Below are 24954 nucleotides of genomic sequence, written 5' to 3'. Positions count from 1 at the left end.
CCCCAGGACGGCCCGTCAGCATACCTACAGACACAACTCTGTTAATTCACTTCCTCGTCGAACTGTTCTACAGCTCATTTAAGCACTTACTATAAATGCCACGTCTAAGCCTCCTGTTCTCCTTTACGGAGTCAGCAAGCTGAGCCCGAACATCTGCCAATTCGATGCTCAGTCGGATATTGGCATCTTGAAGCTTATTTTTCTCTTGAATAGCATGCGTTAGCACGCGCTCGCCCTCCTTCAGCTGACTTCGCAGATGTGGCTCATTATCTTTCACGATCCTCGGATTCTCTTCGGGATTGTCTGCAGAATCTTTTGTTAAGATTGGCCAACCATGCCGAATACATAACTGGTATACGTCCTTATAAATTTCTTTATCAAGGTAACTATTACCAGAAGAGGCCTTCTGGGATTCCTCTACTCCGGCGACCGCGGCCTTCAGCTGGGTCTGGCATTCCTCCAGCTCCTGAGCTAACTGGGTATTCTTCTCTACAAGAACCTATGCATACAATGATCCTTAAATCAGTTGTGCCAACTGTTTCAAGTCTCAGGGGCTACTGCTACACATACTTATCAAATCTTCTTACCCGTATATCTTTCGCATACTAGTCCGTCGCTCTGGCAAGTCCATCTTGAGCGGCACGGATATATGCGTCTCAGGAGTTGAAGGCACTAAAAGCCTCCTCGGAAAAAATACCATTGTGAAGTACGGCCCGTCTGCACCGGTGATTCATGGCGCTCTCCACTTCAGAGTTTGTAGCGGAAAGCCTGTATGCATCCTCTGCAGGAGGGCAATTCGACATCGCACCCACGTCAGCCTCCACCTGTGAGTCCGGTTCAGGAATCCGACTGCTTGAGGCGTGGCCGGCAGGGTCTCCGGATATAGTCCGGCGGCTACTCTTTCTGCCAGGACATAATAAAAACTGTCACATTTCAGCAAAAATACTCACGAAGCAAGTTTAATTTGTACCTCTGCGCCGGCATCTCAATCCTAACCGCCTTCCTCTTAAGCCTGCCCGGCCCGGGTGCCCTCTGCTGACGAGCCCCCGTGGGCTCGGCGCGGCGTCCCGATGGCCGTTTCTATAAAAATACAACATATGTGCATAAGGTATGGCATAATTCGGAAGTTAGGGCTTCGGCTTTACTTACATTTGACGCTGGGAGCAGCCCGGGATAATCGGCGAGGATGGCCACCAAGGCGCCGCCACAGCTTGCTTGGTAGAATGTCCTGTCAGCAAGCTCCATAGACATATCCGGATCTTCTTCAAGTCCGGGGTCGGAAGCCTGGCCAGGATCCTCTGGCTGCAGAGGTGGGCTGTTCAACTCTTTCACGGCCCTTTTCAGTTCCTGCTTTGAAAATAGCAGGGTGAATGATTGGTGACAAAGGACACTAGAATGAATAGAGTCGAGTAAAAAATGACATCTTACCCAGCTTGGGGGGTTGTACATGGAAAATCCATCCCGCGGCTTAATGCAAAGGAACTCCTCTTCTTCTCCTTTGTATAAGTTGGACAATATTCTCGCCAAGGCGGTGGCAGAGTCCGGACCTTTACGACCGCAGCGGGTGGTGTCGTCTTCTCCGTTGAAGTGCCACATGGGTTTCCCCCAATATTGCAGTGGCTGCACCCCCCGCATTACGCATATTGACATAACTTCTATTATTGTCAATCCTGACTGGGCCAGTATTTTCATCCTGCCCATCAGATAGAGGACTTCTCTATCGTCTTCCTCCTGGGGGCTCCGAGGGCACCAACTTTGGCGTTTCTTTAACGGGGCGCTGTTGAACTCATGAAGGCTTGGCCGGACTGGGTCCGGGAGGGAAACGTCATCTACATAAAACCACTCCGAAGGCCAGTCTTCGGATGCCTTCTTCGGAGTGCCGGACAGGTATCCGGCCTGGGCGACACGCCTTATTTCGGCTCCGCCCACTTGATATATAGACCCCTCCTGATTACGAGGGACAAGGCAGAATAGCCTCTTCCATAACCTGAAATGGGCTTCGCGGCCCAGGAATAGCTCGCAGAGGGCAACGTACCCCGCGATGTGCAGTATGGAGGCAGGAGTGAAGTTATGCAGCTGGAGGCCGTAGAACTCCAGGAGCCCGCGGAGGAATGGGTGGATTGGAAACCCAAGTCCTCTCAGCAAATATGGGACAAGGCATATCCGCTCCCCTCTAGATGGGTTTGGAAAGCTCTCCGTTTGCTCCCCGCCTTTATAGGTGGCTAGTCCGGTTCGGACAGGGACCATGTATGCAGATGGTAGAAACCCTTGGGTCTGCAACTCTACTAAACGGCTATGAGGGACAGAACACTTTTCCAGTCACCCGGTGCATAACTGCGGGAGCGAGAAGTAGAGCTACGGCGACCGGCCATGATGGAATGGATTTTTCGGACGCGCTCTGCTGAATGCTTGCCAGGGGGGAGATGGTGAGATTTGGATCTGAGGATCCCCGTCTCTTCAAATAGGCGGTTCGCTTACAGGGTCAGGGTGGCAAATGTAAAAATGTCCCGGCTCCTCGTATTCACTTGCCACATGAAGATGGCCATTATTGAAGCACAGAAGCCGAGGAGTACAACATTAATGGGAAGCCGAACACTGTTCGCTATGACAGGTACTCTGGATTTGGAGAAGAACCCGCCTTGCAATGCCGAAGACAATCTGCGCGCCGGACTCATCGTCATTGAAGCCTGGTTCAGGGGCTACTAAGGGATTCCTGGATTAGGGGGTATCCGGACAGCCGGACTATATACTTTGGCCGGACTGTTGGACTATGAATATACAAGATTGAAGATTTCGTCCCGTATCCGGATGGGACTCTCCTTTGTGTGAAAGGCAAGCTTGGCGATTCGGATGTTAAATCTCTTTCTCTGTAACCGACTCTGTGTAACCCTAGCCCCCTCCGGTGTCTATATAAACCGGAGGGTTTAGTCCGTAGGGCAGGGAACAATCATAATCATAGGCTAGCTCCTAGGATTTAGCCTCTACGATCTCATGGTAGATCAACTCTTGTAATACTCATATCATCAAGATCAATCAAGCGGGAAGTAGGGTATTACCTCCATCTAGAGGGTCCGAACCTGGGTAAACATCGTGTCCCCAGTCTCCTGTTACCATTAGCCTTAGACGCACAATTCGGGACCCCCTACCCGAGATCCGCCAGTTTTGACACCGACACCGCCCCTATAGCTAGCTCACCTTGGGGTTGTTGGCATCGAGGAGGGAGAGGTTGTTGGCTGGAAGGACGCGGAGCCAGAGGCGGAGTCTGCATACGCGGCGACGACACCTTGAGCGTGAAGAAGGCTTAGATTGCCAGTCCGGCAGGGCAGAAAATCTCAATTTTATGCACAGACTGTCAGACTGATATTTTTTTGTGATCGGGCATCTAAAATCTTAATCATACATGCCTCTTTTTGGTTGTGATCAGAGATGTAATCCGCCGTGCGCTATGGGTCAGACTTTTATTTAAATTTTAAACTATCCTTTACTGACGAATGCGAGCATTGGATGGCCGACTCCTGCATTCGTGCCCGTTGATTGATTCCCTTTCCACGGATGGGTCCGGAGCAAATTTGCGTGTCGGGGTTGGAGATGCCCGCCATAGATCGAGGCAGAACCGTCTCCGAAGTGGTTCGGCGCATCCGACCTCCCATTGTTTAACGGTGACTCCGACCCACTAGAATATACATGGCTTTTATCGGCGCTGTAGGGGAAAATGAAAATGTCATGGCCAAGGTGCTGCTCTTGACACTGTCCGGGACGGCACTCTCGTGGTACACGGGCTCGAGCCTAGAGCAATGGTATTCAAGGATTCAACTTGGATGCATGCTCCAAAGCCATTCCGAACTGTCAACGACAGACATATACATCCATCCATGGATCTCCAAGGGATAACAAAGATGCTCATAGAGCCCATCAGAGTTCGATGGGAGATTCAAAATGATACTGTGTGGCCCCTATAGCTCTAACACTAGGACATTCACTCTGCATGCCTCATCGCCTCAGGGTTATCATTCTGTTGTGCATATAAACTTAGGCATCACATAAATACAACAAAAGGTGTTTACATGCCTATTATGGCACGAATTATACAGCTTTAGCATAATGCCTCTTAATAAATGGTAAAAGAAGACAACAAACAAAACGCACCACAATCTCTCGGTGCGGCTCCACTCCACAGGAAACTAGTTGGGCTATGATCTACTCCCTTCGGTCCGAATTACTTGTCTTAGATTTGTCTAGATATGGATGTATCTAGCACTAAAATTCAGAACGGAGGGAGTAGCTGACTTCATCGCCATCTTCACACTTATTGGACGGATCATCACTTGTATCTGCCCATATCACAGGAAATTAGTTGATGTATTACTTTATAAGGCTCTGTTGAATTTTTTTTTCGAAAAGGAGGAATACCCCCGGCCTCTGCATCTGGTCGATGCATACGGCCACTTTATTAATTATTAGCACAAAACCTTACAAAGTCGTACAACAGTAAGACCAAAGCCACCATCTTCGCAACCTCTGTCGCTACTCCTATCTAACTGATGAAGGGGCGCTGATGGTCTGAGCCTAATACCAAACAGACCTCGCAGCCAAACCTAACATCTAAGACCTGAGGTCCCAACCTGGACGCCTGTCGGGTATGGGCACCCACCAGTCCGGCGTGCTCCTCAACCAGGCCGCCCGCCGGGTATGAGGCCGCCACAACCACCTACCACATATCCATCTTCAGAGCTGTACTGTTGTAACGGCCTTGCCCGGTCTCGCTGCCGCCGACGCCATCACGACGCCAGACAGCGTCGACCTCCTGCGCGTGACCGTCACCACACATCAAACTCCGAATCTGCACTGCGCCACGCCGTCAAGATCCGTCGCCATCAATGGATGGATGCAGCACCGCTCCATCAAAGAAACCGTCCGCTGGTCCCACGAAGCAAGGCGCAGCACCAAGTAGAAGGCAGAAGCCACCACGCCACCAGCAGCCCCGCCACCAAGAGCTGTTCCCAGCCGCCGCCTTCAAGAAGGAGCACGACACCAGGGTGCCGTCGACGCCCAGACCAGGGGAACAAAAGCTTTCGCCATAGCTCGAGGAGGAGGCGGAAGGGAGAGGATCCACCCCAAAGCCTTCAGGAAGGGGATCGGCGTCAAAGGCGTCGACTTTGGGGAAGCTGCCGCGCCAGCCAGGGGTTTCCCCCGGAACCTCACCCGCACGCCAGATCCGCCAGGCCGGCCATAGGGGACGCCGAAGCCGCCGCCAAGGACCGGTGCCAGCACGGATCGGGACAGATCGAAGCAGGGGCAGATCTTCTACATGGAGCCGAGAACCCGCGCGGCGGCGGCGGTGCACGCCGCACCGCAGGGCCGCCTGCCTCCAACCGCCGCTCCCCACCTCCGGCCAGCGCCAGCCCGCGCGCGCCACCGCGACGTGCCGACCCCGGCCATCAGCAGCGCCGCCGCACACCGGGATCTCCCGAGGGCGCGGAGCGCGCCGCGGGAACGGGAGAGCGCACACCCATCCGCACCTGCACGCATCCACCAATAATTAATAAAGAATAAAGAATGATTGTGTGCATCGCTTGATGCAGAGATCGGGGTTATACTCCTTTTTGGAAGAAAAAAAACTGCCCATATCAATAGGTCATGCGAGTAGATGGAACGTACTGGCAACACAATCGAGTAACAAAGAGCTCAAACAATGAATATGACCTATCAAATTCACGTTTCCAAAGAAATTAGCAAACTAGTAGCAGTAATATGCATGGCAAGATTAACTAAGCATGGCATAGCATAATGACAAACTTTATCTGAAAACTAATCAACACATGCAAATACCTTGGTAATGAAGATAATATTCAGTGCATTCTTGGCCATATTTCTCAAGATCGTTCATAGATGGCCATATAGTCGTTCCAGTGCCATATCGTGCAAATACGTAGCTATCTCCCCGCACAGAAAATAAAAACTTAGCTAGCTAGCTTCCCCATGAAATTAATCAACCGGCTTCGACGAGGCATGTGTACGTGCTTTCTTGCTCGATCACTCCAAATCTGAGTGACGGAAAGCACGGCATACGCAGGCCATGCCAACATTTTTGTTCCGGTTGCAGGTGTACGGACCTACCAAGCTCTGTTTGGCTGCTTGATCGTCTCGTGATTTGTAAAGTAATTAGATCTCGCACGAGCACAATGTAAATTTTAAGTTTTTGTCGTTGAAACTGACAATTTTTCATCTGAAACTTATTTTCTCGCTTGCTCTTACCAAGTTTCGTAGATAAAACTTTAAACATTTTTTTTTGTCAATCGTAGGCACAAAAAACATGATTTTATCGGTTGCTCGTACTAAGTTTCAAGATTTGAAAATTAACATTTAGTTTTAAAATTCATCAAAATGCATTCAAAATGGATCTTATATAAAAGCCCCCGTCATCAGAAACACGAATATGAAACAAATTAAATTTGGATTTTTATTTGAAAGATATGAAATATTAAAAATCGAAAGTCAAAATAAAAAGCACGCGCAACGAACTTGGTGGGTGCCCCAAATCCTCTCCTCAACTTGAATCAGGTCCCAGATTCACAGATAGATATTGAGCAAGGCCGGCGTGGAATGAAAGGTTTGGGTCACAGCTGTCGATATATGTACGTACACCTATAGTAGTACGTATTAAATACGTATACGCGTGATGCCTTGCGGCGCATCTATCTAATAAGAATCTACGAAGAGATCTATCTCTACGTAGTCGTACGCACATCGCTCTCCAACTCCATTGCCGTCTCCATCTCAATCAAATCAAGGGTGGTATAGCCAGAGTAGCCGCGCGCGCGATGCTTGCACCAAGCAACATTCAACACAAAGGAAGCTCTAGATATGCTGACGCCGGTACTTGCCTGCAGCAAGTCGTAGGCCTCATCAGAAGCATGCATCAATCCCTGCCATGTTGCGCAAAACCTGCCCTGGAAACCAGGGATCTGGCCGTTCCAGCCTAGCTTACACGTCCGAGGAAGCTATATATACACAGCTGTAGGCTTTGTACCTCTTGGTCGCAGCCTATATATCTTCGTCTCAAGGCTCTATCTATGGAGTACATCGCAGCAGATCGTAATCTTTTTTCACCAAGGGAAACCCCCGATTTGCACTAACGAAACCGCAGGTCTGACACCACCATGCATGCAGCGTCGATCTAGGAGTATACGTGTATTTCTGAACTGAACGAACGAAACGGCCGATTCGAATGACAAAGATTTCACGTCAAGTTTGCAGAGAAGAAGCGCAAGCGCAATCAATCCGATCCCTCTATCTCATTCCGCGCATTTTAGCACTACGGAAGCTCGCGACGGGCACGCACTGACAGCCGTAGCTTTCGAGTGGGATCCACGCATGCCTCAACTACTTTATGTTTATGGTGAAAAAAAAAAGTCACGATCGACGCACTCGTGCCAATGTAGCAAATGGCCTATCCAGCTAGCTAGCTACCCCCTCAATTACAAGCTCCTGTTTGGATCAGTTTTGGTAGCCTTTGCTTTTCAGGGACGCCAGCCCACCCACCAAAAACACGAGCCGGCCAGACGCACGCATCGGCATCGACCACCCAGTTCTTGATCGATCATCTTCCCAGTGTATCTGTGGGCGATCTAGCTAGCCTTTCCCCTGTTTGCTTGTTCATCCGGGTCTCCTCGACCTTTTGCGTGGATTGGGGGCACGACTGAAAGATAGCGCGAAACCGGCAACGCGGACACGATCGGCGCAGACAGGCCTGCCGGCCGGGGGATCAAATCGATCGATGGATGACGATCTGCAAAGGAATATTGGCTGGCTGGCGTTTTTGGTGGCGTGGGCGTGGATTTATGGCGCCATGGCCAATACGGGAGCGGGACGGCAGCAGAATGCAGATCTAGGCAAAGATACGCGCATACGGAGTATGCCGTAAAGGATAGCCAGGGGAATGTGTTGCTTTCGCGTTTCCCGTTCCGGGCCTGGCCTCATCGGTGCAGCTGAACCGAGAGCTTTTTCCTTGTTTGTCTTGGCCGCGTCGCTGCCGGCGTCGACTGTGCGTTGCTCATGTGCGCGCGCTCGACCACTGGTCCTCCATACGGGCCATGTCTGGCCCCAACCATCAAGTGCTGTGCTGCTGACCGTATGGTACGTGCGTGCGTGGACATCATTTTGAGCTGAAGATCCGTTGAAAGAGGGTACCCGGAGCTGAAGATCCTTTGCTGGTTGACGCACGGTTCCGCCTACATTTTTGCGGTGTGCGCAAGCCGGCCGCGGGAAGAAGAAGTGGTCATTGGTCAAGTCAGACAGGCTGCTGCACTACCACTACGTGCGTACGTGCGTGCGTTCTGCCGACGGAGAAAGGCTCCCTCCCGACGGCGGCCTGGCGTGCACCGCATTTTCGGGCGCCCGCCATACGGCCAAAATTGGCGCGCGACGCCTAGTACGTGCGTGTCAGCGCACGATCGGTACTAGCACCGAGTACTGCCAGTACGCTTAAATTTTTGCGCACCACCAATGGCGACGATCTGTCCACGCACGTACCCTAGGCACGGCGAGGTCCTGCGGCTGCCGCTAGTGGGAGAGCCCTAGGGGCCCGGGATGTGTCAGGAGTTTATGGCGTGCCGGGCGGCCGGGAGCCAGCGGTCTGCGAGGGAATTCCGCGCCTCATCGTATCCCGAAGCGAAGCGAGCCCTAGCCCTAGAGCCCTGCCCTAGGCGCCGGACGTGGATGCCTGCGTAATCCACGTGCATGCATCGATCCCCCTCTGTTTCTCGGCTTCTCTCTCGGCGCGGACGGTGAAGCTCCGTGAACGACAGAGAGAGAGGGGGGGCCATTCGTCGGTCGACACGTCGCGCTAGGATCCCGTCGTGTCTTGCTCTTGTTACCTAGTACTACAGTAGGATGCATGTGTCTGCTCCTTTCCCCCTCCGGCCAGTGGTGAATGAATGAGTGCGTACGGGATCCTAGTAGAATCAGAAAAAGCCCCGCGCCAGCATTCTGAGCGTGGCCTCAAAAGCATCCAAACTTTCAAGACTGAAAATGTCAAGGTTGTAATGGCTAGTGTTGTTTCGCCGCAGAATGGTTTGGTTACGACTATTCTGCACTTTAATTCAGTTTATTTATAAACGGAAGCCACCTCAGGGCAAGCAGGGTACAGACTGGTTTAACTGTGCACATCTTAGAGCTAGTGAAGCATAAACACAACCGAGAGCAACAGAGAGGTCGAGAGCAACGGGCAGCGTGCGATAATGAACAATCTTCAGCAGCAGGAGATCGCAGTAGGTCAGGTAGATTGCATTCAGGTTTGCCTTTGATCTCTGCTTGAGGAAGGATCCCAGTGCCGCCTCCGATTGATCTACTTCAATCGAAATAATTACTAAATCTTACACTAGTTCATACTTGTTCATGTATACTCTAGAACAGCGCAAGTTTTGTAAAATGTATGTGTAAGTTTTGTCATCCTTTGTTTTAAATTTTCTTTCTTCACTTTCTTTCCTCTTATAAGATAATAACAATGCCTTTACTTCATTTATATTAGCATAACATCCTTTTTGTTTTCATCTAAATTAATGGTGTTGCTTTACATTTGGGTATATCTAAGTTGCATGTTTTAAATTTGGGATAAGTCAATTTTCGGACTGTTGATTCTTTCGTCAAGATTCGTGCTGTCTTTTTTCCTCTGGTGCCCTTCATGGCTTCTTGAGCTGAATTTTTGACTTGACCTTGTTCGCCTATTTTTCTTATTGGGCTTGAAGGCCGCACTTGTTGGCTGCTTTTCTCTGTCTCCTGCATTTCTGTTTGTGTTTGTTCTATTTCTTTTTTTAGTCTTTTTTTCCTTTCTAGGTATTTTTGGTATTATAGATGAGTGTAAATGCACTCACACAAGGAGTATATAATATATGCGTACAAATTATACCAGAGTGTGAAAATTAAGGTATTATATGCTAATTATTTGCATATTACAAAAAAGTGTAATTTCATCCCAAAGTTGTGAGCAGGTTTTTTTAGGTTTTTTATTTCCTTTCTTCTTCTAGGATAATACCAATGTCACTAATACATTCTTCCTAAAAAATATTTTCCCTTTCTTTTCTTTCTTCTTTAAGGGTAATACCAATGCCACTAATTCATTCCTTCTTAGAATATTTGTTTCACAAACAAAATCAATTATTAAGTGCTTATTTATGAAAAGTATTAAGAAGGGACATTTATGTGTAATTATGTACAAATTTATTCATTATTTGTTTCATTTTTCATTATATTTCTTCTTAAAAGGTACGAATCCTACTCTTTCATTGTTTCTTCCTTAGAAAACATCTTTTTGTTTTTATTTTTGTTTGTAGGTATGCACACAAGTATTATACAATATGTATGTAAATTACTAGAGTGCAAAAATTGGACACAGATTTGGTGACCATAGTTCCACGGGCACCTCTTATGACTAGAAAATTCAAAAAAATACTAGAAAAAAATACAACTAAACATATAAATTTTTGTAACATGCATAGTCCATTGGTATACTCACGTATGAGGTTAAGAAACTACATATGTGGTATTTCGGGAAAAATGGCAAAATTGAAGCTATATTAAAAGTCAATGTTTCATGAATAGTAAGGCCCTAGTGTATTTTCTTCACTAAAAATAGCATGGGTGCCATTTCTACACGAAACTTCACTTATGAGTAGAATGGTCAACCAAGTTTGATACCCAAAAATTCAGAATTTTTTAATCCCTTCAATATTTTTTAAAATTTTATTATTCATGTAGGTGTGTGTTCACCTTTGTATTTTTGGCAAAAATTATGGTATTATATGCTTATTACTTTTATTTCATTTTCTGTCTAATTTTAAAGATAATACCAATTCTAGTAATTCATTTATTCTTACAAAATTTTATTTGTAAAAATTTCACTATTATATGCTTACTCTTGGATATCATAAAAAACAAAAATTCTGAGTAAACTGTATGTAATTTTTGCCATTGTTTGTATAATATTTTTTTCTCCATTTCCTTTCTTCTTAAAGGATAATATTAATGCCACTAATTTATTCTTCCGTAGAAACTTAAATTTTTTCATTATTTTTTTGTTTATTTATTTTCATCTTTGTCTTGAACCTTACTAGTATCGGATTAGTTTCTATTGTGTTTCAGGCAAAGCTTTGTGGTTGCAACGGGTCGAGAGTTCCTCTAGAAAACCGACTGGCCAAATTGGTACAAGTTGATTTTGATTCTATTGCACTGAAAAAAAATCAGCTTGCCCAAATTGCTTTTTAAGCGACTTTTCCCAAGCTGATCCCTTTATTTTAGTATGTCTTTATTTACTGAGAAAAATGAAACACGAAACTATGTTTGTTTTTCTTGTGTGTGCTAATATTTTTTGTTCCTTTTTATCGTTGTTGCTTAGATGTTTTTTCGCCATTGAATTTTCTCTCATATTTTATGCATGTGGTAACGGTTTGATGCTGCAATCGTGTGATGCTACTTCATTTCCTGTTTCCAATTTACAATCAAGTTTATTTTTAACCGGTTTATTTAGATCATAATTTTTATAAAAGATGCATTAGTTTAGATTCGTTCTTGCAAACAATACATTGTGTGCTATTTTGGATTGAATCTGAAGTACAGTGTGTCCCTTTTTTCTGTTCTCTTCCACATGTTCTTTGCATCATCATCATGTAACAAAGCACATTTCGACCGGGACCGCATGCTTGGTTTCTTCTTTCTGATCAATTCGTTTATTGGCGATATAAGAAATAGTCGGTTGCTGAAGGAAGTGATGAATGAACAAAACAGAGCATTCCGCCAAAAAAAAAGGGCAGAATAGAGCTGGGCTACAAGCGGTCCACACCGGGAATGTATCCGCTACACCCACTCTTGCGATGCTATCGGTGCATCTGATGACCTAGAGCATTTTCAAAAATCTAAGAAAAAATCTAGCAAATTGACACAACATCAATGTCTTCACAAAATTTCAAATCAAAATTTGCAACATTTATTGAGATACAAAATGGACAAATTTGACATCAATGTGGTAATGGGCATCAACTTATGTTATGTACGATTCAATGTTGAATTTATCATTTTTGTTTTTCAAGCTATGCTTTGAATTTTGACTTTAAATTTTGTGGCGACTTGCATTAATATTGTGTGAATGGGCTAAATTTATATTAAAAAATTTAAACATTTCAAATGTCTAACGTGAGTTTAATGCACCGGCAGCACCACACGCACCGATAGCCCCACACGCACCTGATATTTTTCCGGTCCACATAAACTCATGCATGAGTGGTTCGTAGGGCAGGGAGAGAAGCTTCTCGTCCTGTTATAAAAAGTGACTGAACGTAAAAATATACTGATATATACCCTATCCCGTGTATTTTCCACTCACTTATGATTTTAGTATACTACTTTACCCACAGGATAATCTCACGGAGCTCCAACGTGACATAATGCCGCGTTATTAGCTACTCCTTGTTAGACTATGTATAGCTTCCGTACCTATGTACGTATATTGTACGTATTGTAACATAACCATTATATATAATAAGATAAGCCACCCCTAGAGGGTTGTACTGGTTCCCAAAACTTATTGTCTTACATGGTATCACGCTAGGTTACGATCGCTTCCGCTTCTAAACCCTAATACCCGCACCGCCGCCGCAGCCGCCGCCGCCTTCACCGCCGCCGCCGCGCCACCGATCGCGCCGCCGCCATGTCGAGCGCCGCCACCACCGGTTCCACTGCTGCGGGTTTCCTCCCGGGCTCTCTTGCGGCTCTGCTCAACCTCCCGCTCGATGCCGTCTCCGTTCCAGCTCCGATCGGGACAAGGAGCATCGGCTCCGTCTTCTCCACGCCGCCGGCGCCCTCGCTCGGGCGTGACCTCGTGGTCCACACCGCGGCGCCGCCGTCCGCTGCGGACTCCACAGGCGTCGTCCCGCCGCTCCTGCCGCAAGCGGATCACACCGGCCGCGAGCTTTGCGGCGCCCGCCCTGGCTGCGGTCCCGCCTCCTCCCGCATCGGCTTCGGTGCCTCCGGCTGCCTCCATGGTGTTTGCACCCCAGGCAGCCTCCTCGATGGGATCGTCTTCGCCGCCGCCGTTTCACTTCGGTCATCTCATCACCATCAAGCTCTCCGCCGACAACTACATCTTCTGGCGTGCGCAGGTTCTCCCGCTCTTGGGGAGTCATTACCTGCTAGGCTACGTCGACGGATCGCTTCCCTGCCCACCCGCGCTGGTAGACAGCATGCACGGTCCGGTCTACAATCCGGCCCATCGCGTCTGGACGGGGCAGGACCAGGCGAACCTCTCCTCCATCCAGGGGTCGCTCTCGCCGGCAGTTGCCGGCCTTGTTGTCTTCGCGAAGACGTCTCATGAGGCCTGGACCATCCTTGAGCGCACCTTTGCAGCGCAGTCCCAGGCTCGTGTCTCTGCACTCCGTCGTCAGCTTGGAGAGTGTCAGAAGCTTGACTCCACTGCCACTGAGTTCTACAACAAGGTCAAGGGCCTCGCCGACACATTGGCCTCCATTCGACAGCCCCTCACCGACTCCGAGTTCAACTCGTTTATTGTCAATGGTCTTGATGAGGAGTATGATGCCTTAGTCGAGATCATCAACGAGCGGGGCAACTCGACACCCATGTTGGCACACGAGGTTTTCTCTCGGCTTCTTCTCACTGAGCAACGGGTCGAGACTCGCCGCACCAGGGGCACTGGCTCCCTCTCGGCCAACGTCGCCACCAAGGGTGGCCGCTCTTCTTCATCACCCCGGTCTCCCTTGGGGTTGCCACCGTCGCCCGCCTCGGCCCCCCCACCTACTGCGACCTTACCGGGGGCTGGCGGTCCACGTGTGTGTCAGCTTTGTGGCCGCGATGGGCACTGGGCCTCCAAGTGTCATAAGCGCTTCCAGCGAAGCTTCCTTGGTCTTGGCAATGACGGCAAAGATACAAGCAACAATGCCCGTCAGGTCGCCATGGCTGATCGTCTTGCGCCGCAGAAGCACCAGGGACACACTCAGTCCTACTCCATCGATCCACACTGGTACATGGACTCTGGGGCGACAGAGCATCTGACCAGCGAGATGGGGAAGCTTCACACTCGTGAACCCTATCATGGCTCCGACAAGATCCACACCGCCAATGGAGCAGGTATGCACATCTCTCATATTGGTCAAGCATCTCTTCTCACTAGACATGCCAATAGGAGTCTTCAGCTTCGCAATGTTCTTCGAGTTCCATCTGTGACCCGTAATCTTCTTTCAGTTCCTAAACTCACACGTGATAATAATGTGCTTTGTGAATTTCACCCTTTTGATCTTTTTATTAAGGATCGGGGCACGAGGGACATTCTTCTTAGTGGGCGGTTGTGCCAGGGCCTCTACCGTCTGGAGCATCCTGGCGTCGCTCGCGTTTTCAGTGGAGTTCGGGTCTCTCCGTCACAGTGGCATGCTCGTCTTGGTCACCCGGCCACACCTATTGTCCGTCATATTTTGCGTCGTCATGAGCTTCCTAGTTTGTCTAGTAATAAAGATGTAGCAGTGTGTGATGCTTGTCAGCAGGGGAAGAGTCATCAACTTCCTTTTTCGGAGTCCAGTCGTGAGGTGAAACATCCTTTAGAACTTATGTTTTCAGATGTATGGGGTCCTTCTCAGACTTCTGGCAGTGGTCATAATTACTATATCAGTTTCGTTGATGCTTATAGTCACTTTACCTGGCTTTATCTTATTAAACGCAAATCTGATGTGTTTGATATTTTTGTTCAGTTTCAAAAACATGTTGAACGTCTTCTCAAGCACAAAATTGTTCATGTCCAGTCGGACTGGGGGGCGAGTATCGCAACCTCAACTCCTTCTTTCAGTCGCTTGGGATAGCTCATCGTTTAGCATGTCCACATACACATCAGCAGAATGGTTCAGTCGAACGTAAGCATCGTCATATTGTTGAAGCTGGTCTTACTCTTTTGGCCCATGCATCTATTCCGTTTCGGTTTTGGAGTGATGCTTTCACCACTGCATGCTTTCTCATCAACCGTACTCCTACTCGTGTTTTAAACATGAAGACTCCCATTGAGGTTCTCCTTAATGAACAACCTGACTATACCTTTCTCAAGGTATTTGGGTGTGCTTGCTGGCCGCATCTTCGTCCATATAACAAGCGCAAGCTTGAGTTTCATTCTAAGAAGTGTGTTTTTCTTGGCTATAGCTCTCTTCATAAAGGTTACAAATGTCTTCATGTTCCCACTAATCGTGTCTATATATCTCGGGACGTCGTGTTTGATGAGCATGTTTTTCCCTTTGCCAACCTTCCTGTGTCCACTGTCGAACCACCATCCCTGCATTCATCCTCTGTTGCTTCTGACCAATTTGATGATGTTGCATACTCTCATTTGCTGTTACCTAACCATGATGCAGGAACCGGACGTGGAGCTCGTTTGGAGATGTTGGGGGATTCACCATCATCATCGTCGTCTTCTGGTGGGCACGTCGATCGCCCTATGTTGCATGGCATCGATTTGCGTGCCCATGCATGGTCACCCGACGAGCCCGTCGTGCCGAGCATCTCCACTGCTCGGTCCGCTACGCCAGCGATCGCCGAGTCTCCAGCGGCTCGGCCTTTTTCGCCAGCGGCCGCCGAGTCGCCCGCGGCTCGGCCCGTCACGCCGTCTTCGCCCGTGGCTCGGGTCCTCACGTCGCCTTCATCAGCGGATCGGCCCACGACACCGGCCGCGCCACGGCCCACTATGCCGAGCTCGCCATCGGCCCGGTCTGTGATGCCGGAGTCGCCAGCTGCTTCGTCTGCTCTGTCGGTTTCGCCGGTGGGCCGGCCTTCTTCGCCGACCGAGTCCGAGGCTACCGTGACTGGCTCCTCGTCACCGGCTGACTCGTCAACGTCGCCGTCCTCCAGCCCGTTGCAGGCTGCTCTGTCGACCTCGGTGGTTCCTGTGTCTCGACCACATACACGCAGTCGCAGTGGCATTTTCAAACCTAAGGAACGTACGGATGGTACGGTTGCTTGGTTGGCTGCTTGTTTGGCTGCTGCTGTTGCGGATCCATCTTCTGAGCCTCGCTCATATCAGGTTGCCCTGCGCATTCCACATTGGCGAGAGGCTATGGAGCAGGAGTTTCATGCTCTTCTTCGTAACAAGACATGGACTCTCGTTCCTCCATCACCACGGGTAAATGTTATTGACTCAAAATGGGTATTCAAAGTGAAGAAGTATTCGGATGGATCTATTGAGCGTTACAAAGCGCGACTTGTTGCTCGCGGTTTTCGGCAGCGTCATGGTCTTGACTATGAGGACACCTTCAGTCCTGTCGTCAAGCCTACCACTATTCGGCTTCTTCTCTCCATTGCTGTTTCTCGTGGTTGGTCACTTCGTCAACTTGATGTGCAGAATGCTTTTCTACATGGATTTTTGGAGGAAGAGGTTTATATGAAACAGCCGCCTGGTTTCTCTGATCCTGATCGTCCTGACTATATCTGTCATCTTTCCAAAGCACTATATGGTTTGAAGCAAGCTCCTCGTGCCTGGCATGCCCGCCTTGCCTCTGCCCTTCGTGCTCATGGGTTTGTGCCGTCCACTGCTGACACTTCATTATTTCTTCTACAGAAGCCAGAAGTCACTATGTATCTTTTGGTATATGTCGATGATATTATCCTTGTCAGCTCTTCTCAGTATGCTGTTGATGCTCTTGTCTGCTCTCTTGGTGCTGATTTTGCGGTCAAAGATCTTGGGAAGCTTCACTACTTTTTTGGAGTTGAGGTCACTTCTCGTGCTACTGGTCTTGTCCTTACGCAGAAGAAGTACTCCTTGGAGTTGTTACAAAGAGCCGGCATGCTGAAGTGCAAACCGACCACCACACCCATGTCGTCTACCGACAAGATAACAACTGTTGATGGTGAGCTTTTGTCTCCTGCGGATGCCACAGAGTACAGGAGCATTGTTGGTGGACTTCAGTACTTGACGATCACGAGACCAGATATCTCTTATGCTGTTAACAGGGTTTGTCAGTATCTTCAGGCTCCCAGAGATACTCATTGGGCTACTGTTAAACGCATTCTTCGTTATGTTCAGTTCACCCTGACATTTGGTATGCATATTCGGCCGACTTCCTCTCGGGTCCTTTCGGCCTTCTCTGATGCAGATTGGGCTGGTAGCCCAGATGACAGGCGATCCACGGGGGGTTATGCAGTATTCTTTGGCTCTAATTTGATCGCCTGGAGTGCTCGGAAACAGGCTACTGTGTCACGTAGCAGTACTGAAGCTGAGTACAAGGCTGTGGCTAATGCTACTGCAGAGATTATTTGGGTGCAGTCTTTGCTTCAGGAGTTGGGTTTGTCTCAACCACAGCCTCCTATTCTTTGGTGTGATAACACCGGTGCTACATATCTTTCTGCAAATCCAGTATTTCATGCCCGAACGAAACACATTGAAGTTGACTATCACTTTGTGCGGGAACGTGTATCACAGAAGCAACTCCAGATCAAGTTTATCTCATCTAAGGATCAACTTGCAGACATCTTCACTAAGCCTTTACCATTGCCACAGTTTGAGGCTTGTAGGCGCAATCTTACCCTTCTCAGTTCTTTAGAAAGTGGCTAAAATTGAGGGAGGGTGTTAGACTATGTATAGCTTCTGTACCTATGTACGTATATTGTACGTATTGTAACACAACCATTATATATAATGAGATAAGCCACCTCTAGAGGGTTGTGCTGGTTCCCAAAACTTATTGTCTTACACTCCTATACACTAATGCTTGCCACCAGCTAGCTATATCGTCCGTGCTGACCGATTAACTACAAAGCAGAGCAGTACAAACAAGCGACTCACCGCGCGGCGATCTCGCCGCTGCCATCCACGGACACGCTCTCGCCGGAATAGTCCGCGAAGTACTCGTCCGCCCTGGACAGGGTGTAGGCCACGTCCACCATGCTCGGCCTCTTGGCCGGGTCCCGCTGCAGGCACGCCCTGGCCACGCCCATCACGGTGGCCACGCTCCCCGGCGGGCAGTTCTGCTCGGCGAGCACGGGGTCCATCCACGCGGCCGCGCGCGCCTCCAGCCTGTCCTCCCGGCCGCGGAACACCCTCTCCTCCGCGTCCGCCAGCAGCAGGTCGCCGCCGCCGCCGTCGCCGGCGGCCTCGCGGCCGGACACGAGCTCGAGCAGGACGACGCCGTAGGCGAAGACGTCCATCTTGGTGGTGACGAGGCCGTCGACGAGGTACTCGGGCGCGATGTAGCCCTGCGTGCCCACGATGTGGGTGGTGACCGCGTTGTGGCCGGTCTTGGCGAGGCCGAAGTTGGCGATCTTGGCGCGCATGCGGGCGTCGAGGAGGACGTTGCTGCTCTTGACGTCCTTGTGCACCACGCGCGGCCAGGTGTGCTCGTGGATGTACTGGAGGCCGTGGGCGAGGTCCAGCGCGATGTGGAGGCGCGTGCGCCAGTCCAGCCGCCGCGCGCGGCCGCGGTCCAGCAGGCACAGGTCCAGGGACCCGTTCTCCACGTACTCGTACACCAGGAAGCAATCGCCCGTCGCCGTGTTGATGCAGAACCCCTCCAGCTTCACCAGGTTGCTGTGGTTCACCTGAAGGTCAAATAAACTTTATCATGTCTAGCTAATAAATTTGTGGTACATTCAGAGGCAGGTGCTAGTATTTACGGTCCATTCTAACCATGGTAGCTCAATCTTAGTTCAAAACTGCGACACTTATTTTGGATCAGAAGAAGTAGTACGTAGTATTTATGTCTATATGTTGTAGGCAATGAGCACATTCAACACTACTTTGGACTGATCGGTACTAAAGCAACAATCAAAGTTGACAGGTGGACTAATTCATCAATTGCATCTTACAAGCTGTATGTCTGCTGGGTTAGAATTGATGGAGTGCCTGAACCACTTGAACACTATCAAGGCTTCTGTGAGGCTGGTTCTCTGATAGGGAATGTTTTAGAACTGGACATGGAGTTGTATAGACAATGTGGGGTGGTGAGAGCAAAAATTGGAGTTATGGATCCCAGGAAAATTCCAGCTAGTGCTCCCCTGAATGAAAGTGGCTTGGTATATAACATTTTCTTTGAGCTAGAGGATATTGTGGAGGAGGGAGGCCCGTTGGAGGGGGGTGTTTTGGTCAGCTACCCCAGGCCTTCGGCTCCTACACAACAAACTACTGATAAGAGACCTAGGGACAGAAACGACAAGGATGAGCTGATATGCAGTAAATCTCCAAGGCAAGACAGTGATGCTGTTGGTATCGGAGGAAATGCGGTAGCTGAGAATTCTGATGAGGTTATATCCAGTCAATACGAGTTAGATAAGAATTGGATAGCTGAAAGGGAAGTGAGACAAAAACTGCTAGACAAGAAGCATTTGACTGACAAGGCGGGGTCTGGTGTAGAGCAGATTAATGCAGACTTTGCTAAGGACGCTGAAATGATGGAGAACTTTACAGAAAGGGTTGGTAGCCAGCAAGAGGAAGAGTATGACTGCACTCAGGATCCTGAAGATTTTGCCAGAAGGCTCGGGATTAGCACTCAGAGAATTAAAGAGATTGAGGCTGAAGTGGAAGAGGAGCTGTCGGCTGAGGAAAATTGCAACCTAAGGCACGACAAGGAGAACCTAACCCCTGACATGGTTAAAACAGCCGGTGCTATTTCACCTCCTGGAAGAGTTGTTGCGACGAAGCAGAACTCCTTCTCTAACAGGGTACAAGGGGTGGTGTTGAATCCTTTGCAAGATCTTGGGGAGGCTGATATTACCAAGCAACAAAAGTTGAGGGAAGCTGAAGTTAGGGTTCAAAAGGCTAAAGAAAAGGCAGCTCTAGATGAGGCGGCGAGGAGAAGAAGTGTCAGGAACAAACACAAAGAGGAGGTGCAGACTATGGACAAAGCTACTGACATGGCGAGGAGGAAGAATCTGGAGACCCCAGGTATGGCTCCTACAGATTTAAATACTGCTCCCAATATACCTACTGTTTTAAATACAATACCTAGTTTTATTTCGCACATTACGCAATGCATTGGTGTTAGCTTAGGCAATACTCCTGAGGAAATAGATAGCACTATTTCTATGATCAAGAGCTTAGAAAAAACTAGGAGTGATTTATTTCTTGCAAATATGAGGAAGAAGACTAATGTGGAAGGTAGTGATGAGGAGTCAAAACTGGGAAGTTTTGACCCTGATAACATTAGGAACCTTGTATCTGACTCAGAATGTGAATCTGAGGACGATGAAGAGCTTAGAGATGAATTAATTCTTTTATCATCGTTATATAAATCTAAACTAAAGCAGACTTGCGCTGGAGGAGTCAGCGTCAAGCCAAAGGTCAAGTGTGGTACCAAAAAAAAGTAATTTGTTTTATGGCTGGTGTTTTCTGGAATGCTAGGGGGCTGGGTGAACCTGAAAAAAGAAGGTTTCTTAAAGAAATCATTTCTGAGCATGCTTTAGAGTTCATTTGTATTCAGGAGACTAAGAAAACTGATTTTTCTGATCCATGGTTAGCTAGTATCGGTGGTAGATTTACTTTCATCTGGCTTTGGCATCCCTCTATAGGAGCCTCGGGTGGGCTCCTCATGGGTGTCAGAGAGGATCTGTTTGAGGTCGACACGTGCACTGCTACTAGGTTTTTTACCAGAATGATCATTATGGATAAGAGATCGGGTTTCAAGTGGACTTTGATCAATGTGTATGGGGCTTCTCATACCAAAGACAAGAAGGACTTTCTGATCGATTTTGTTCATATGTTAGGGCATGATAAATTACCCCTTGTTGTTGGTGGTGATTTCAATATCATTAGGAGGATCAATGAGAGAAGTAGAGCTAAAAAACTCCCTGTTTGGTCTTTTTACTTTAATTCCATCATTGAGCATTGGGGGCTAAAAGAGTTAGAGCTCTCAGGGAGGAGCTTTACTTGGTCTAATAACCAGGACGATCCCTTGTATGTAAAACTAGATAGGATTCTTGTTAGCCCATCTTGGGAACAACATTTTCCTTTAGTTACGGTCAAGACACTCGTTAGAGGTGTCTCTGATCATGCTGCTCTTTTGGTACATACTGGAATTGTAAATGCTGTAGCTACCAGGCCTTTTAAATTTGAGCTATGCTGGCTTCTCAGAGATGAGTTGCCGGCCGTTGTTTCTAGAATTTGGAAATCTATCGCTCCTAAAAAAAACAGCCTGGATTGGTGGCAGGCTGTTATGAGAAAATTAAGAAGCGGGCTCAAGGGTTGGAACCTTAATGTTGAGGGTAGTTACAGGAAAAAGAAGAGTTTTATTATTAATGCTTTAGATATACTTGATAAGAAGTGTGAGCTTGCTGGTGTATCAGCAGCTGACTATGTGCATATAAATAGTCTGCAAAATGATTTGAATAAAATTCTTAGAGAGGAAGAAATAAAATGGTATCAACGCTCGAAGGAGAGGGATATCAAAGAAGGGGATAGCAACACTAAGTATTTTATGATTAAGGCTAGTGGTCGGAAGCGTAAGAGTAAAATCTTTCGACTTATCCAGGATGAAGGGATCATCCAGGGGGATGATAACTTGCTCAAATATGCAACTAATTTTTATAAAGATTTATTTGGCCATGTAGATTTACCTCCTATATCTCTGTGTATCCCTCTTGATGATGTGTTGTCAGAAGAGGATAAAGTTGAGCTCAGTTGCAAATTTACTATGGATGAAGTTAAAAATGCGTTATTTTCTATGAAGCGCAACAGTGCGGCTGGCCCGGACGGCTTTCCTGCCGAGTTCTTTCAATTTTTCTGGAACCTCATTTGTAACGATCTCCTTAGGCTTTTTCATGACTTTTATGAGGGCAAGATTAACATTTCAAGGCTTAACTATGGGGTAGTCACTTTGCTTGCTAAGGGGCAGGGGGCTGATAGGATTCAAATGTACCGCCCCATCTGTATGCTGAACGTTCCTTTTAAAATTTTTACAAAAGTTCTTAACAATAGAGCTATGAAAATTGCGGATAAAACAATTTCCAAAGCTCAATCTGCGTTTATAAAAGGGCGCTACATCCTGGACAATGTACTTATGCTTCATGAAGCTATCCACTCTTTACATAGAAAAAAATGTTCTGCTGTGCTTTTTAAGGTTGATTTCGAAAAAGCTTACGATAAAATTAATTGGAGTTTCATGCTTGATGTCCTAAAGATGAAAGGCTTCCCTGAACATTTTGTCCAATGGACAAAAGATGTCGTTAGTAATGGAAAGGTTGCCATCACTATTAATGATGTTATCGGCCCGTATTTTGTTACTAGGAAGGGTTTGAGGCAAGGGGACCCGTTTTCCCCCTTGCTTTTCAATTTGGCAGCTGATGTTCTTGCTACCCTGGTGCAAAGGGCGCAAGAACAAGGATTTATCAAGGGAGTGTTGCCTAGGGTGTATGCAGGAGGTCTAAATATTTTGCAATATGCGGACGATACTATTTTCTGTTTTGAAGATGACCTTGAGGGGGCTAGGAACCTCAAAATTATTCTATGTGTTTTTGAGCATTTGACCGGTCTGAAGATTAATTTTTTAAAGAGTGAAATTTTCTGTTTCGGTAAAGCTTTGGAGAAACAAGCTGATTATGCCGGCATTTTTACTTGCGCTATTGGGGGCTTCCCTTTTAGGTATTTAGGTCTTCCCCTTCATTATAAAAAACTTTGTAATGCGGATTGGAAATCAGCGGAAGAAAAAGTAGAGAAAGGAGCTGCAGCGTGGCAAGGGGGTCTTTTATCTATGGGCGGTAGGCTTATACGCACTGAAACTTGCTTGAGTAACATCATTAGCCATTTACTTAACTTTTTCCGTCTACCAAAAGGAGTAGGGAAAAGAATCAATTTCTTTCGAGCGCGGGTGCTTTGGCAAGAAAGAGAGGGGGTTAGGAAGTATCATCTAGTTAACTGGCTTGACGTTTGTCAACCTAGAGACCAAGGGGGGTTGGGTGTTACTAATCTAGATATCAAGAATATTAGTCTTTTGTGTAAGTGGCTCTGGAGACTTGAGAATGAAGATGGGGATTGGCAGGAGATGATTAGAGCAAAGTATTTGAAGAGGAAAACTCTGTCTCAATGTGAGTCATCTCCTGCCAACTCTCATTTCTGGAATGGTATCATGAGTGTTAAAGATATCTTTTACAACTGTTGTCAGAGAATTGTTGGGGATGGGCATAAAACTAGATTTTGGGAAGATGCTTGGATCCACAACAAGCCTCTCTGTCAACTTTTTCCTCGCTTGTACAAGCTTACTTTTCATCAAAACATTACGGTTGCTAAAGCATTTGAACATGATTTTAACTGCATTAGATTTAGGAGATGTTTATATGGGGAGACACTGGATATGTGGAATAAGCTTATGGATATGTGCAGTCAGGTTGTTCTGAGTGAGGAACCTGACAAAGTCAACTGGCTTTTGACTAGCTCTGGTCAGTTCTCTGTTAAATCTCTTTATCAATATATTATTGCAAAGAGAGTAGTGTTCCCTTTTAAGTTTCTTTGGAAACTGAAGGTACCTTTGAAAATTAAAGCTTTTATATGGTTAGTTATCAAAGGAAGGATCCTGACCAAGGACAACTTGTGTAAAAAAGGCTGGAAAGGCACCAACAAATGTGAATTTTGTGATGCCAATGAATATATTGATCATCTGTTTTTCACTTGTTCTCTTGCTCGGTTTCTTTGGAATGTAGTTGGGAGTGCTTTGGGAAATCCCCAAACACCCCTGTCATTCTTTGACCTTTGCCAGAATTGGCTTCCTAAGTATACTGGGAAAGATAGAATGGTTATAGCTATTGGTACGGCTGCTTTGTTATGGTCGATCTGGAAAGCAAGAAATAAATCCTGCTTTCAAAGTTCTTTATCTAGGGATCCTACTGATATTATCGTCTCTTTATGTTATATGTTGGATTCCTGGGGTGTGCTACAGAAAAGAGGGGTGGAAAAAACTCTTAAGGAAGTGACCAAGAGGTTGGCCCAGATAGCGAGGGACGTCTTCAAGCGTGCTTACGGGTGGGGCCCAGCTGTACGGAGGCTCTGTTGATCAAGTGTTGACAGATGCAGCATTTACGATTATCTCTCTTGTTCTTTTGATATAGCACCCTGTAGGTGCAGATTTTGGTATCTCAGATGTAGGAGTTTATTTCCCTGATGCAAAATATTAGGCAACATTTGTAGCGATGATGCTTTGGAGCGTTCTTCTGTTGTAGCATCCTGTAGGTGCGGTTGAAGTGCCTCTAGATGTATGAGTAGTGTTTCCTGATGCAGATGTTAGGCATCGAAAAATGTTAAATTTGTATGGAACTTGCTTTGTATGTTGTGACTCCATTTTCGTAATGAAAATGGGGGCCATGGGGCCCCTCTGATCGAAAAAAAAAAAAGGTCCCTATCTCGCAAGTAGAATGCTTGACTTGCTTGTCATCTCCTTTCTTGGGTGGTTGCAGCTTGAGCTTGGTGATGCTGTCTTGCAGATGTGATCAAAGTCATTGAGCTAGACAGCTAGTCAATGGCCCCATCGTACGTGTCATCTTGTGCGAAAGCAGCCTTTGTTGAAAAATGTTTCAGTCACGTACGTGATCAGCATGCGAAGACTCGTGTGAGGAAGCTGATGGTAGCAATTTGTGGGTCCGGAACGTGTTTACTCGGGTTCATGTTCGAGTACATTGTACATAGTCACCCGGATCTATCTAGATGTACTTGAATCGTTGAATGCAGAGACTGAGGCGGTGAGGGTAGAAAGAGTGGGGGATATCCAGTGATGCCATGTCACGAAATTCAAATTTAAAAGTTTTCAAGATTTCCAACAGCATGTGTGAAATTGGCTTTTCAAATATCTTTTTCAAATTTGTCTTTCAAACTTTTTTATGGATTGTAGACACATATCTTGTGAACATTCACAAAAAACTTAGAATTTTCTGAAAACTTACAAAATTGAAGTTTGAGATGCGGTATCAAAGGTATCATGTGGAGTTTGATATCACTTAATACCG

The 24954-nt window shown here is 47.2% G+C and overlaps 1 protein-coding gene across 2 annotated transcripts in view; it reads right to left on the bottom strand.

Annotated features, from left to right (window-relative positions):
* Window positions 1-12248: 12248 nt before the first annotated feature.
* LOC119323553 (serine/threonine receptor-like kinase NFP) overlaps window positions 12249-24954 on the bottom strand; it is a 15556-nt gene continuing 2850 nt past the window's right edge. The window contains exons 2-3 of one of the 2 annotated variants that reach the window (XR_005156396.1): window positions 17731-18570; window positions 12249-12458 (exon numbers count right to left, since the gene is read on the bottom strand). Coding sequence is in view for 1 of the 2 variants with exons in the window: in XM_037597239.1 (XP_037453136.1) it covers window positions 17815-18570 (756 nt within the window). In the remaining variant the exon portion in view is untranslated. Of the gene's footprint in view, window positions 12459-17646; window positions 18571-24954 lie in introns of those variants that run through there. The other variant, XM_037597239.1, reaches the window with a different exon arrangement.

The sequence above is a fragment of the Triticum dicoccoides genome, chromosome 6B (assembly GCF_002162155.2).
Source record: "Triticum dicoccoides isolate Atlit2015 ecotype Zavitan chromosome 6B, WEW_v2.0, whole genome shotgun sequence".
Classification (NCBI taxonomy): Eukaryota; Viridiplantae; Streptophyta; class Magnoliopsida; order Poales; family Poaceae; genus Triticum; species Triticum dicoccoides.
The sequence above is the reverse complement of the archived record's forward strand: the minus strand, read 5'-3'. Positions and strand labels throughout refer to the sequence as shown.